The sequence below is a fragment of the Danio rerio genome, chromosome 14, assembly GCF_052040795.2.
Source record: "Danio rerio strain M-AB ecotype USA chromosome 14, GRCz13ab, whole genome shotgun sequence".
NCBI classification, from domain to species: Eukaryota; Metazoa; Chordata; class Actinopteri; order Cypriniformes; family Danionidae; genus Danio; species Danio rerio.
The window spans coordinates 38,171,723-38,188,523 of NC_141034.1; the positions used below are offsets into that span (position 1 = coordinate 38,171,723).

A 16,801-nucleotide genomic window follows, 5' to 3' on the forward strand; every position below is an offset into this window, starting at 1 on the left:
ACACATCAGTTAAAGCCACTTAATATAACGTGGTACCTGAAGAAATCTGCTTCTTTGTGTGTGTGTGTGTACTTACTAATTGGTTTGTAAAGGTGGCTACCAAAGGGCTGCTAGGTTTCTGCATGGCTGTCTTGTTCGGGTCAGTTTCAGGAATGTCTGGACAGGAAATGATGTTTATCTTTTACAATGTGAGCCGGACAAAGCCTCTGTTCAATTGATTCTTCCCCAAACACTCTCTTGAGGAATGTAAAAAATGCAGCAGTAAAATAAGCGAAAGCTTAAACTGTGATTCTAATCTCGCACCTCACAACCAGGACACACAAATAATACAATTAACACCTTTGGTAAAGTTTACAAATTTTTTTACTTCAGATTTACAGCAAGGGATTCATCCAAAACATTCACAGAACCACAGAACTCCTCCGCCTACTGGTCCATTGACTAATATACACAATTAAAACTATCGAAACAGAAACAGATCCATTTTTAATAGCCTTTAAGGCAAGAAACTGCAGGCAAAAACACATTTTTCATGCACCTGTCATTTTTTTGGAGGGTCTAAAAATTTTAAAATTAATCCAAAATACATTTAAGTTTTCTTTTTATCACATTTTATCAATTTGTTTTTGTAGATTTCAATCATAATCATATTCTAAAATGGTAAATGCCATAAATTTCCATTTCAGCAGCACTTACAGTACATTCGCCAAACTTTTCAGTATTATTGATATTCATTTTCTAAAGTTTTTAAAAAACAAATTATTATCTTCATACATAATTTACTTGAGTATATAAAAAATGTTCTGTAACAAACCTTGACTCTAATTTATCAAAAAAGAAGCAATAATATTGAAACTGACTTCCATCCAAAGTTCTTGTTTCAGAAATGTATGCAAATCAGCGCATATTAAATTAAATAGTGCCTCATTTCCATATTTTAAAAGAATTTCAGAAAACTTTTAATACCAAAAAGTTTCAGATTCTAAATAAAATCAATGAACTGGGGAAGCATTCTGACAACTATTAGATCATTATTCAACTCTGTTCACCTGCAGTGTCTTTCCTTAAACCGACCTGGATCAGGAGGAACTTAGAAGAGGAGTCGAACACATGCTAAATCCAGGATAGTAAACAGAGTCTGTGGTGTATGAGGGGAAGGTGGCATGGCTGTTTGATTGGCAGTAAAGCGGGTAGCTCACAGGAGTCTCGCAGTACTGGAAGTCCACAAGCCGCGGGACAGAAATGGGCTGATGCTGGGATGATGGTTCGCAATGCAAGCTGGTTTCCATTGATGCTGGAAACGGCACACTCAGAGAAGGCAAATGTGTCGAGATCTCTGGAGGCTGAGTGGGAAATAAAGTATGTGAGGGATTGAGATGGGAGGGAGAAGCTGGTTTGGTGTTGGCGTAGCTCACTGTTGTTGAACTCTGTTTTGTAGCATCACTTGTAGGTGATTTACAGGAGCTGACTGACTTGATCTCCTTCTTTTTCTTCTTTTCCACTTTCACGTCTTCTCCTTCTGAGTTTTTGCCTGTTGATGTGGATTTTTGACACTTGAAGCGCTTCTGGCGGCGCATGTAGCATCCGTTTTCAAACATGTTACCGGAGTCAGGGTGTAAAGCCCAGTATGAGCCTTTTCCGGGAGAGTCTGGAGATCTCGGGACACGCACGAAGCAGTCGTTGAAGGACAGGGAATGGCGGATGGAGTTCTGCCATCTCTGCTGATTCTGTCTGTAATATGGGAAGAGCTGACGGATCCAGTCGTAGATCTCGTTCAGAGTCAGTCTCTTGGCTGGAGACTGCTGGATGGCCATGCAGATGAGAGAGATGTAGGAGTACGGCGGTTTGGCATGGCTTAATGTCCGCCGGTAAACTGATTTCAGCTCTTGAAACTCTGGTTCGCTGGAGTTGATCTCAGCATATGCCTTTGGAGGGTTTGCAGGTGGCAGGAGTCCTGCTGGGCTTCCGAGTCTCCCGGGGTTTCCTGCAGGTGCTGAGTCGCACTGCACCCCGTAACTCTGGTAGTGATGCTCTGGGGGAGAATATCCTCTGGGGCCCAATGGCAGGCTGTCTGAGCCATAATACATCTGCAAAAAAGACAAAACATTATTTTAACATCATATACACACACATTTTTTCTTTTCTTTCAACTCTAATGTGGGAATCTGGAGTCAGAAATAAACCAAAGCATTAGAACAAAAATAACATTAAAAAATTGGAGAAAATATCTTTAAAATTTTTAACTGATTTCATTTTAAATCTGTTAACTAAATATATAAAGTTATACGTTTAGAGATATGCTGACTAATTTTGACAGTTGAAGTCAGAATTATTAGGCCCCTCCCCTTGAATTTTTTTCTTTTTTAAATATTTCCCAAATGATGTTTAACAGAGCAAGGAAATCTTCACAGTATGTCTGATACTATTTTTTTCTTCTGGAGAAAGTCTGATTTGTTTTATTTCGGTTAGAATAAAAGCAGTTTTCAATTTTTTAAAACTATTTTAAGGTCAAAATTATTAGCCCCTTTAAGCTATATTTTTCAGATAATCTACAGAACAAACCATCATTATACAATGACTTGCCTTACAATAACCTGTCTAGTTAACCTAATTAACCTAGTTAAGCCTTTAAATGTCACTTTAAGCTGTATAGAAGTGTCTTGAAAAATATCTAGTCAAATATTATTTACTGTCATCATGGCAAAGATAACATAAATCAGTTATTAGAAATGAGTTATTAAAACCATTATGTTTAGAAATGTGTTGAAAAATATTCTCTCCATTAATCAGAAATTGGGGAAAAATAAACAGAGGCTGATAATTCAGAGTTAATAATTCTGACTTCAACTATAATGATCAATCTAGTAAATTATTTAGCTAGTATAATTATCTAGTAAATTCATATATACTATCTATTTATTTTGTTAGTCTGCCTGTTTTACAGACACATTGGCACCTTCAATATTATTCCTAATACTTATTTGCTATATGCAAGTTACAATATATTATATTAACTGCTTTTTATAATATAAATTTGTTTTTACTGTCAGTTAAGAGACGTGTTGGCATCATAAAAGTTTTTTGTATTTTCAAATACAACTAAAGCAATGATTAAATGACTATTCAGTGTAAAACTACACTGTAAAATACAAATGGTTCAAATGGTTTAAGTTTTAATCTAAACATTACATTAGACTGTATAATTAAACCAAACATAGTATCATTCCCTAAATAATGTGGGTATTGTTAAAACTATTTTTAATAATAATAAAAAAATGCAACATTAATAAAAAAAAAGTCAGCAGGCTAACTTGAATAACAAAATTGCTAACCTCATTTTAGGATTATTCGCCCTATAATTGAGTGTGCATTAAAGGAAAACCATCACATTTTCAGGTAAATAATGTAGTTAGGGACCGAAATAAGAAATCTTTATGATGACGATGACTTGTTGCATTGCTGACGTCGGCGTCCGTGTATCCCTGGCTATCCCTTTTTTTCAAAACCAAACTGGCGCCTTGGGGTTACGCCAAGTAGCCTAAATGTATTCCGTTTCTGACCACCCACCTAGCCGATAACCCATTATCCGGCTAGTCCGGCTATTCTTCTCACCCTTGTTTTGTCTCTTTTTAAGTCACTCACCGTCCGCCTTTTCTCGGGACAGAGGGGTGTTTGGGGGCGCGACTGCTGTTCTCTCGGATGTTCTTTTTTTCCTCAGATGGACACCGTTCTAATAATTCGGCCCTTTCAAGTCGGAACCCCGCTTTCGTGTTTGGGATTCCGAAACGCCCCTCTGGTTATGAGCCCGTGCTGGGCCGATTGAGAGTCATACACGAGTGTCAAAGCGCGAGACATCCAACACAATCACAGAGTCAATCAATTAACTGCCCCGAGACCACACACAGGCGCAGACACACATACAACCCTATCCAGAATATCAACGTCACTGCGTCATAGGATTATAAACAAACAAACAAAAATGCCCGTCTGTCAAAAATGTCATCTGTTTGTAAATGCAAGATAATATGCTATGGGCCAATTTTGAGATTTTATCTCATTGAATGTGAGGTGAAAATTATAGGGCAGTATTTCGCTTCAATTATGCCATACCTAGAAAATATATTACTAATAATTTTTTTCGGAAAATTGTTCAGATCCTGTCATATTAGAATAGATTTCACAAATAGCTTAGAATGTTATATACACTGTAAAAATTATATGATCAATTAGTCCTGACAGCATGGTTGTAGGTCATTAATACCTATAAAACTAAGTTAATCATGCTCTAACTTTAACTGAATTTGATAAAGTTACGCAGCTGTTTTAAGTCAGTTTAACATAATATAGGCTAAGTTCAATGGACTCATAACCTTAATTTGATTCAGCTTAAAAATGTAAGGCAACCTGGATTTTTTTACGGCAGAGATATATTTTAAAATACCTGTTCATATTAATTTTCTACCAAATAAAAGCAATTGCAACGAAAAGCTTAAAAACGGTTTAACATCTAAAACGATGAATAAAAAAAAAAAAACTGTATTTGTGTACAACTGTTGATTTATTTATATTATGACAGGGATGTTGACGATTTTCAACGAATTAAGAAGAAACGGTGTTTGTAAACGTTTTAAGAATACAAATCTGTATTTAACTAATTTATTAGTCTAAGTTATGTCTGTAAGACTTATAACATGCTTGAACAATTTAAAATATATGGATGAATGTTGGAAATATTAAATTTATAATATGAATTAACATAACAAATGAAAAATAAAAATTTTAATATTTCAAGATTTAGAAATTTAAAATAAATTTAAAATAAAAAAATTATAAAAAAAACTATATATATAGGCCTAGGCTATAGTCTAAGTACTCATTAAACAATTCACCCCTTACCCAAAATCAAAGTTTGTATATTTAGCTATGTTTTTATACATATTTTATCCAGAATAATTAATAAAATATGAACAAAAAAAGAGAAGAAAAACCTGCTAAAACTTTATAAAAACGTTTATGTCACGTCAGGTTTACACTAAATATTAAGCCAATTATTACAGGCCCAAGTAAACTGAATCAAATGTTTTAGTGAAGAACTTACCTCGCTGGAGTAATATGGCATCCATTGATCGCCTCTTTCTCGTTTAACTTCGTCAATCATGTCGCCAGTTATTCAACTAAATGCGAAATGGTTCAGTGAAGCATCTAGAAATCCAACAGTGTGCGTTAACTGCTTTACAGCAGACGGTCCAGACAGAAAAGTTAGTAAATGAAGGTCCTCTCGGCCAGAGTCTCATATATGAGCGCTGATCTCCCGCCCTCTGACCGGCGGCCTGCCCTGCCCAGCCCAGCCCAGCCCAGCCCACAACACCGAACACCGAGCCTTCATTAAAACACATCATCCGAAATTATACTGTCACTAAATCAGCAGTTATAGCGATAGGGAAAGCGCAACACATTCGGTCTAAACGACCTTAAGTAAACGTTCAAAATGATATTATTACAACAATAATCCAACAATAGCCAGATCGATAGATAAAGTCACTGTTCAAAGCTAAAATGTTTTTCTTTCTTTCTTTCTTTCTTTCTTTCTTTCTTTCTTTCTTTCTTTCTTTCTTTCTTTCTTTCTTTCAAATTACTGCACTTATTTTAGTACTACAGTAGTCAACATTTTATGAGCATATGGACACATTTATTTTTGAGAAAGGCAAAAATGGGTGTTAATCAAAAGTTTTAGGACAACTTTGATAAAAGCTTTTGATGCACTTTAAATGTTGACTACTGTAATAGGCCTGGTGAAATTCTATAGACGGGAAAGCAAGTGTTTTTATGCTGATTAGGCTGACAAACAATTGTACTAAAATGTATTGCATTATATAACTACTCATTTTAATATCCTCAGGTATCCATCCATCCATCCATCCATCCATCCATCCATCCATCCATCCATCCATCCATCCATCCATCCATCCATCCATCCATCCATCCATCCATCCATCCATCCATCTATCTATCTATCTATCTATCTATCTATCTATCTATCTATCTATCTATCTATCTATCTATCTATCTATCTATCTATCTATCTATCTCTTAAAATGTAACAAATCATCAATTTCAATTTCAGTTGCATGACCACGATAATAGAATAAGATTCCTTTATATAATAATTTGTGTAATTACTGTTTAGATCAAAATTGAAAAGGACCCTCTGTTTTACAAAAAACAAATGTTTAATTTTAGCTGTTTATTTTATTAACCATCTTTTTTCAGATAACTGTAAAGTCAACATTTGATTGTGTGTGTGTGTGTGTGTATATATATATATATATATAGCCTTATTTAACAACCTATAAACAACTATTTATTTAACAACTAATATTTACACTGTAAAAATGCTGGGTTTCACAAAATTCCTTCATATTGTCCCAACATAAATCAATTAACTGCACTGGAAAAAAAAACGATGTCTGTTGCAAACAATTTATATGTAATAAATTTCAACAACAACAAAAAAAAAAATTACATTTAGTAATCTTCAACTTAATTCGTATAAATTTGGACCAAATAAATTGTTTAAAGGAATCATCATCAAAAACCATATTTCAGTGATGAATTTACAAATTTAAGTGGATTAAACATTACACAATTAAGTTGTACCCCAAAAACTTAAGAATTGTGTTGATTCAACTCAAATTAAATAAGTAGTTTCAACAAACATCAAAAGTAATTTGAGTGTACTTTTAATTCACAGTAACAGCACTAAACCTTTAAGTTTTTCTCTTTTTTAAATATTTCAAAGCAAGAACTTAATGATTTCATATCTAATAATCGAATCTACACTGATAAAATGATGTCTGCAAAATTGTTGCAAAAAATTTCTTATTGTTGAACTTAAACAAATTAAATACAGTAATGTTCAACTTAATGTGTTTGATTCAATTCAAGCCAAATAAATTGTTTACAACCAATTAACTTTAAAAAAGCAAATCCAAGGAATCATCCCTGAATATATTTTTTTTCAGTTTAATAATGTACACTAAAAAAAGTGTTTTTAAAGTGTTAACAAAAAGAAACCATTTTCCTCTGGTGAAAAGCTATCAATGATCTTTTTTTTTCTTTTTAATAATAAAGAACCATTTTCCACATGAAGAATTAAAAGTTCAAATCGTTAAAAGGCTCTTCATGGAGCCATCAATGCCAATAAAAGCCTTATTTTATAAGAGTGTAATGAAACTAAACAATCAAGGATCACAGAACTGCCCCTCGAAAAGGTGAAATGTGAAAAAAACAACATTATAATCTTCAATCACAACAACAAAGGCCTACATACATTGCCTATTTCCAATATTCACATGCATCTCATTTTTTCAGTCTGCTAGTTTGGCATTGTGTCTCATTCACTGGTCACAGCTCGACCCTCTCCCTTTCTCTCCCTCCACATCTCAGTCTTCTCCATTGTGAGAGACAGCTGTTTGGCGGATTGGGGGTGTTGGGTGTCATTTTTATTGATGGAAAGCAAACATTTACTCTGTGTGTCATTTAAAAGCACCACCCTCCTCTGCCTGCCATTCAGCGCAGCCAATCACAGGCCTCAAGAAACACTCCTGCTCCAACAAAACACACTTTATGAGATGTGTATTCATATGCACAAAGGAAAGGCCATTTTCATAACTTACTGAAAAAGTCTGTCCTGAAAACAACCATTAAACTATTATAAATCATTTAAAATATATATAGTGTATTCCTCTCATCTCCAGCTGTGCCATCATCCCCATGTGGAGGAAATGTTTATCTAGTGCTAAGTGGCTTGGATGAAATGTTCTTAAAACAAGGCAATTAATTACATCCTATTCAGACCAACCCAAGGTGCGAGAAATGACAGGAACTTACTGATTAAATCGTCCATGGTGCATTAGCATAGTGTTATCTGAAGACTTTCTAGAAGATGAAATGAAGTTCGAGGCTAATACATCTAAAATAAAGCTACTTTGATGCATGGTGGAGCCAAAATATCAAACGGTGACTGTGATTCCACCTCATTAAACATCTGAAAGACACATTTCCATCACTTTTGTCAATGTGTGAACAGCTTAGCCTAATAAAATAAATAAATAAACGTCAATAGGCTATCTATTAAAGCCTGCATATTATTTTTGTTGCGGTGTTGATTTTGGCGAGTAAATCAAATGGCGTTGTTGTGCTAGCGTTTGTTTTCCGTTTAATAACAGTTTAAATTATTGCTAACGATTTTAAAGTGCTATTTTGTATTGCGGCAAAATATTTCGTGATAAAAATGTGTTCAAATTAGCATGTAGTCTTACCTATATCCATTAACGTCAGTCTCTAGTCTGTGTGACTTCAACTCATCTGTCGACATGAAGCCAGAGCTGCTGCAGACATCCATACTGGTGTGATCAGGTGATTTTTAAAAACTGTCTCCTCACAGGCGTTTTGTTTCTTATCTTTTTTTTTGTGAGTGGAACGTGCCCATCATACATTTAAAAAAATAGAGTGGTGTATAAATATATATATATTAGGGATGTAACGGTATCAGAATTTCACGGTACGGTAATACCTCGGTATGAATGTCACGGTACGGTATTTATTGAATCATTTACAGGAAAAAACAAAACTTATGAAAATACTCCAAAAAAGTGCCAAAAGTGTCAATGACATACAAATTAGCCATCTATCTGTAAGCTTTGAAACAGGAACTTCAATTTTAATAACAAAAAACTATTAAACCATGTAAAAAAAATAAAGTTTCAATTTAGTATTGTTGAAAACTCATCACATTCAACATTTAATCACACTCAGCCCATCTACCCAGATGAGAGCTCTGCTAGTCGGACTTCTCATCAAGCATCTCCCGCTGGATCTAATCTCACTATATTTATTAAACGGGATATTTCATTCATCTTGTTGTCTTTATCTAACGACATATTACCTGACTTTGGGCATTGGAATCTATTACTTGTTCTCAGGTGACGTGTTTTGGCTGAGCGCAAAGATAAGTTAATGATTAATGTAACCACGTACATTCTGTATATTGACTGATCGCTTGCCTTTATTTCCTATAATGTATAAACTTATTGTATGTTATACTTTTAAAATGGCCATTATCGATTCTTAAAACTTCGTATCTTCACTGAAATTGAAAGGAGGCAGTTGTTATCGGCTCCGTTTTGTTATAAATATTCACACAGTGAAAATGACGCTCATCTTATGCAGCACGACGCCTCAACATTTCTGCTGTCTAAGTTGCTAATATTAAAATGAAAATAGGCAGTTCCTTAAATCATGTTTACATTTTATTGTTGAGAAAGTGAAACAACGAAGCCAGGGTGATGTGAATGAAGTTATAAAGTACACTGTTCCCTTTGAAGATTTACCCGTGTCCTCGGTATAATCTGCTTTTCCATATCAAACTGAGAAGAAGAGACTGCAGCCTTGATCAAACTTGCGAAGTCTGAACTTACACGGAGAAGATGCGGGACTGAACTGTGCGTGTAAAGCAGGTCGCACACCAGAAGCGACGCTCGGCGGCGCGCCGCGCAGCGCCACGCAGCGCCATGTAGGCTATTTTAGAATTCTAATCATAGGTTTCTATCAGGATACACACACCGGCGCCGCAAGTCGGCGGCTGTCGGCGGCACCCGGCGACGGCTCAGGACGCAGTTCATTTTTCAGCCGCGCCACAGAGCGCCATCTGATTAGTTTCATGTTAAATATCATTCGAATGTGCGCGTCTGGTGTGCGATACTTTAATCTGTCATGTACGCGCCGTGTCGCGGCGCCGAGCGGCGCTTCTGGTGTGCGACCTGCTTTAGAGTTTTCCAGCTCTTTTCATCCCCGCTTCTAGCAGCACACTCCATTTCCGCATTACTGGATCTGTAGCAACAACAGACCGCAAGGGATGATGGTCAAGCATGGGCTGATGGCAATTGTAGTTTTCGTTACCTTCCGTTCGCTTTATTCGCCTGAGCAAAATTTCTCAGAAGACCTATAGTTTTACCGAGTCATGCGACTTCGGTAATATCGAAAAAATTAATATTGCGGTATGACGGTATTTACAATACCGTTACATCCCTATATATATATATATATATATATATATATATATATATATATATATATATATAGTGGATCAAAAATATACTTCAAAATTAACCTAAAATAAAATGGGTGTTGTTCAATGAATCACTGCAAACTTTGACTACTACTACAACTACTTACACTTACCTGCCACTTAATTAAGTACACCTGTTCAACTGCTTGTAAATGCAAATTTCTAATCAGCCAATCACATGGCAGCAACTAAATGCATCTAGGCATGGTCAAGACGATCTGCTGCAATTTAAACAGAGCATCCCCACATAACAAAATTTCTCTGGCCCACACAATCAGGTTTTGCTTGGCCCACATGCCGCAGTGAATTACGGTACATGACTGGACCAAATCTGGCTTCCAGACAAGGGCCAAACACGGACCATATCTGGGCCAAGTCTCAGCCAAGTTAATAACTTATAACTGGGCCTGAACTGGGCCAGATAGGTTGGTGTGTCACGATTGCAATGAAATTGATAAACCCATGAAGTGATGCGCTTTAGGCACACTATGGGCACGCTTTTTCTCAAAGTGACCTGATTGGTAGAATTTTTTTTCTTTACTCAAAAATGATTTTAGTGTATTTTAAATGTGGGTCAAAACTGGCCAAACTCACATGGCCCACTTTCAAATTTTTAAATCTGGGCCAAATACTACGTTTTTCATCTGGCCCAAATCTTGTGTGCCGCCTTAAAGGCGGTGCCACCTCTGCCAAACCCGGGCCATGTTTGGCCACATGCTGTATGCCAGTGCCGGATGAATGCCTGCTGTGCCAGCTTTATGCCAAATCTGGGCCAGAATTCTTTGCTACTAGGGTCAGTATGGGGAAGAAAGGGGATTTAAGTGACCTTGAACGTGCCTTGGTTGTTGGTGCCACTCATTACAACCGAAATGTGCAGAAGAGCATCTCTGAACCCACAACACATGGACACTTGAGGCAGATGGGCTACAGCAGCAGAAGACCACACTGGGTGCCACTCCTGTCAGCAAAAAACAGGAGCCTTAAGCTACAATTCACATAGGCTCACCAAAATTAGACAATAGAAGATTAGAAAAAAATACATTGCTTGGTCTAATGATTCTAATGAGGATTTTTTTCTTGCCAAACTTTGGGCCCATTAGTACCAACTGAGCATTGTGTTAACGCCACAGCCTACCTGAGTATTGATGCTAACCATGTCCATCCCTTTATGATCACAGTGTTCCCATCTTCTGATGGCTACTTCCAGCAGGATAACGCGCCATGTCATAAAGCATGAATCATCTCAGACTGGTTTCTTGAACATGACAATGAGTTCACTGTACTCAAATGTCATTTGAGCCTCCTCAGTCACCAGATCTCAATCCAATCGAGCACCTTTGGGATGTGGTGGAACGGGATATTTGCATCATGGATGTGCAGCTGAAAAATCTGCAGCAACAGTGTGATGTCAATATGGAGCAAAATCTCTGAGGAATATTTCCAGTATCTTGTAGAATCATGAAAAATTAGGCAGTTGTGAAGGCAAAAAGGGGTCCAACTAGTACTAGTAAGGTGTAAAAAATTTTAAATAAATAAAGAAATACACACACATTAAAGCTAAGTACAAATGATGAAAGAGTAAAACGCACAAGTCTGTTTCTGTTAGATCTTTTTTATTTCATGGAAATACAACATAATTATAATTCCTGTTCAGAACCATGTGTTGTACATTGTATTATTTTCTCCATTTTTTGTATTTCAAAACATGATCACTTGTACAACAATATGAACAAAATCTCATGTCACAAATAGATTCATGATGACAATAAATTACACCTGTCATGCTTTGAGTTTTTTAAAACAGCGCTTCTTCGATGTCAAAACATTTTGCTAACCATCATCGTTCACATTATTAACCCTTCCGAGAAAAACAAAAAAACAAAATCAACTTTTATGCATAAATAGATTACTGGAAAATCTCCATTTAATTCAACAGTTATTTAAAAACATTAAAATCAATCTGAAAAGAAAAGAAAACAATAGAATAGGATGAGCATTCATGAGGTTACATTTACAATAGCCACATAAATTACAAAAACCGAAGAAAACGCTCGCCAATCTAACACTGCTGAAGCGAGGGGCCTGTGAAGGTAAATACTGAAATATTTCTGCAATAGTAATCTCGCTATCGAAACATATCCAATGTGTCCCTTTTGTCTGTCATTGGTCAGGTAATGCAGTGTTCATGCTGCAGTGTGTAACAAGAAGAGCTGAAGAAAGAGAGTCGTCACAGCACAAATCCAGTTATTAGTACTTTAGAACAGTGAACTGCTTCACACATGGTTATTGTATATAAAATAGCCCAAATCAACAGTCAAAAGACTGACAGAAAAGATAAGTGAGGTTACTTTTCAATAATTGAGGCAAATACTGATACCAGTATTAAGTACCAACAAAATCAGAACAAGTACTACACGCAATTCTCAACAGCATCAAACCGCAACATTTACAATGATGGATGTTACGAATGCCAAGATCTGTAAACTGCTGTAATGCGAATTAAAGAGAACGGAATTCTGAAAACAGTTCTGGGCATTAAAAAAAAATCGAAAGGGGTAACATTATTCTGAACTTTTGTGTTCACAAACTCAATGTTTTCTTGCTTCTTTTCTTTTTTTTTTTTTGGTCTGTATATTACAGTACAAACAATATTAGGATATATGGGATTTGTGAGGTACATGCAAATACTATTTATAATAAATTAAATCATATCTGTATGGGCATGAAGTAAAAAACAAAACTGACATCAATCATGATTTCTCTTAATAGTTATTTATAATCAAACTCATTTATATTTACTCCTCTCTTTTTTTTTGTACTAGAACTTAACATTTGTTAAAACTTCCTCTGGTGACCTGGAAAGATTTCCGGCAGTCCTACATCTCTCATAGACCGAGTGTTAATATTCATAAGGGTTAAGACAACATCTGGGACATCTACTGTGTTTTTTTAACCATGTGGCGAGACTGGAGGTTCGTCTCTTATTTAAATAAAGCTGAGGCAATCTTGAAAGGCCCAGAACACTACGTTTGAGACCAATGTCACACCAGAGGAAGAATAGGACAGCTGGAAGTCAAAGTTTGTTTAACATGTGGTGGCCAGAGACTGATGTATAGGAGGCTGGAAACAGCGAACGTGCTCCACTGTTGAACTGTCCGTCTCCACCGCCTTCATGTACTTGTTGAGGATGGCAAAGATCTCATTGTTGAGAATCTGATACTTCCGGATGCGGTCTGCCATCTTTTTCAGGGGCTGAAAGTTACATGACGGATAACATTAAATGCAGACACCCATAAATCTACAAGATTACACATTTACACTTCCGTTTGAAAATTCTGGGTCTCTATAATTGTTGAAGTCCTTTAAGTCTGCTTACCAAACCTGCATTTGTTCAATTAAAAATGGAGGAAAAGCTGTGATGTTTTGAAATCTTATTACAATTTAAAATTATATTTATTTGTATTTTAAAATGTCATTTTATACCAGTGATGAAAAAAGTACATTTTCTGATTCATTACATGATTCTTCAGAAAGGTTTGTAACATGCTGATTGGCTGCTCAACTATTACATCTTACAGACCCGTGTATGTATGAAGAATCTGAAGTGGCAACAATATCATTTATACAGTAATATTATCTATAGGGATGCACTGAATACTCAGCCATCCAAAATTAGTCTGAAAGACTTTTATCAACCAAAACGACACGGCTGAAACACTATGATATGATGACGTAAACAGAAACTGTGCTCGTCTTGTAATTGATTTATTCTTTGAAACTTTACTATTCTTTAATGTATAAACTTGAATCATTTATTGTATGCAATTGCAATGCCTTGATTTTAGTAAGATTAGTATACAGTCATAAACAGTGGTGTAGTGTAACAAATTACAAATACTCTAATTACTGTAATTGAGGAGTTTTTCTCAGAAATTGTAATTTACGAAGTAGTTTTAAAAATGTGTACTTTTACTTTTCCTTGAAGACATTTTTAGTGCTGTATCAGTATTTTTACTCCACTACTTTATAATTTCCCATCTATGGGGATTAGAAAAACCAGTCTTGTGATTCCTGTCCAATCAAATCGCACATAGAAAGTAAATTGCATCATACTGAAAACAGCAAACTGTTTGGAAGCATTAAAAGTATCCAAGAGGATACTTTACACGCAATGACCCAGAGACCGAGAAGATGGCAGATGTTTACTGTATGATGACCAAAATGGCTTAAACAATAACTAAATGCACTACAGAATGTTTCATTTACACACACACACACACACACACACACACACACACACACACACACACACACACACACACACACACACACGCACAAATTACCAAATTACATGTAAACATATCAACCTTAGCTTAACTACTCTTGAGTAATTTTAAAATGTCTACTTTTTACTCATACTTTGAGTAATATTTACAACAGATACTTTTACTCTACTTGCACCACATTTTTTGGGCAAGTAATGGTACTTTTACTTGACTATGATTTTTCAGTCCTCTTTCCACTGCTGGTCATAAATCCAAGGGTATTAATAATTGGCGTATTTTCTTTCTGTGTTTCTTCCTTGATTTCCTCTTTTTCAGTTTTCGGCTTCGACCAAGAATTTTCATTTTGGTGCATGCCTAATTATTAATGATGTAAGATGTATATTTTGTTTTATTTTATTTTATTATAACTGAAACCGAAAGTTTAGGGAAGCAAAATAAAAGATTTTTGTTGAAACCTGGTTGAAAACAATGAGTAATATTAATGATTTTGATAAATAAGATTAAAAGGGACTGTTCACACAAAAAAAAATAAATTCTGTCAATTTACTTACCCTTGACTTGTTCCAAACCAGTTTGAGATTTTTTTTGTTTGTTTGTTCTGAAGATAGAACAAGATATGCTAAAGAAACCTGGAAACCTGTAACCGTTGACTTATATAGTTTGTTTTTTCTACTATTTATGTCAATAGCTACAGGTTTCCAGCATTCTTTAAAATATCTTCTTTTGTGTTCAACAGAGCACAAAAACTCAAACTTGCTTGAAACAAGTAAAAGGTGATTAAATGAACTTGAATTCTTTAGGACAATTAGCCTTAGGATGCAAAATAGTAAAGGATGTTATGCTCGGTAATCTTGCAAACATTTCTGCTGCTTTATATTTAAACAACAAAAAAGCATGCAGTTTTAGATTTTTCTTCATAAGAAAACATGAACAGTATCTATTCTAAACTGAAATATTTTATTTTTACTATGACTTTTGACAGATTTAATGCATTCTTGCTGAATAAAAGTATAAAATACTTAAAAAAAATCTTACTCCAGACAAAGTTATGCCAATGTTAGTGTATATAGCGTCACTTGCGGGATTCACATCATCCTCAATAATACACTAATTGAACTGTAAATCACAACACATTGTGACTTACAGACTTAATCCAAAAATAAAAAATAAATATCAGACACCTACCACATTCTTAATGATTTCGTCTTTGCCGTCCTGCCTCTGGACTTTGAGCAAATGGTAGCAGAAATCAAAGAGGTCAAAGCGGCGTTGTTGTCCTAACAGCACAATAATGGCACAACCAGCCCAGTTCAGCCCATCACCGAAACACTGCCTGTACACACACACACACAAAAATATTTCAATCAGCAATCAAGCCCTTACTATTTAAAGTACATAAATCACCAACCATTCACAAAAGGATTTCTGCAGAATTCACCAAGTCAAAATGCAAAATTAAGACCATTTTGAATTCAATTTAAAGGTATAGTTCACCCACAAACAAAAATTCTGGTATCGATTTACATGATTTCTCAACCTGTTTAAGTTTCTTTCTTCTGAAGAAAACAAAAGAACATATTTTAAAGAATGTTAGAAACTGGTAGCCATAAACATCCATAATATGGAAGTCAACGGAAAATGGAAACTCATAAAAGTTTGAACCACTAGAGGGGGAATAAATGATGAGGACATTTTCATTTCTGAATGAACTTTCTCTTCAAGATCTACACATCACAATGTCAACACATCAAACTAAAAAAGTAATTAATTAGTTACTTCTCATAAATAGTAACAGAGTAATCAAATTACATCATCATAAATAACTAAATACCAGGGAAAGTAAATATTGTGTTCATTATGAGATGAATAATACATTTTATAAATTATTATTACAAAACAATGTTCACTAATCTATAATGTACATCATAGGTGTCAAACTCAGTTCCTGGAGGGCCGCAGCTCTGCACAGTTTAGTTTCAACCCTAATTAAAATACACCTGATCAAATGAATTGAGTCCTTCAGGCTTGTTTGAAACCTTTAGGTACATGTGTTAAAGCAGGGTTGGAGCTACTGTGTAGGGCAGCGGCCATCCAGGAACTGAATTTGAAACCCCTGTATACATAATTGCTGCTGTGGGACAATGTGAAAGGCACCTAGTAAATGCAATATTTTAATGTAAATATCACTTCTAAAGTAGAACAATAGATCAGAGAGCGTACTCAGCTGAAAACGGCTTCAGTGAGCTCAATTACAACAAATTATACAGTAGGTTATATCAAAAATTTAATGCTGCATTTTATTGTAAGTAATAGAGGAAACAGTCATTATTGATAATAGTAACTCCGTTACTTACGTCATTTATTTATACAGGGTTTCTTTTTAACG

At 35.3% G+C, this 16,801-nt stretch overlaps 2 protein-coding genes across 7 annotated transcripts in view; both read right to left on the bottom strand.

The window, feature by feature from the left end:
* Window positions 1-345: 345 nt before the first annotated feature.
* On the bottom strand, window positions 346-5,271 carry foxa (forkhead box A sequence). The gene is given in 2 exon segments (NM_131282.2): window positions 346-2,087; window positions 5,099-5,271. Coding segments are annotated over 2 exon segments (1,068 nt in total). The 5' UTR covers window positions 5,159-5,271; the 3' UTR covers window positions 346-1,079.
* A 6,454-nt stretch (window positions 5,272-11,725) lies between these two features.
* cyfip2 (cytoplasmic FMR1 interacting protein 2) overlaps window positions 11,726-16,801 on the bottom strand; it is a 55,090-nt gene continuing 50,014 nt past the window's right edge. For 5 of the 6 annotated variants that reach the window (XR_015506584.1, XR_015506583.1, XM_087279949.1 and 2 more), the window contains exons 28-29: window positions 15,601-15,748; window positions 11,726-13,381 (exon numbers count right to left, since the gene is read on the bottom strand). Coding sequence is in view for 4 of the 6 variants with exons in the window: in XM_087279949.1 (XP_087136075.1) it covers window positions 13,214-13,381; window positions 15,601-15,748 (316 nt within the window). In the remaining 2 variants the exon portion in view is untranslated. 6 annotated transcript variants of the gene reach the window in all.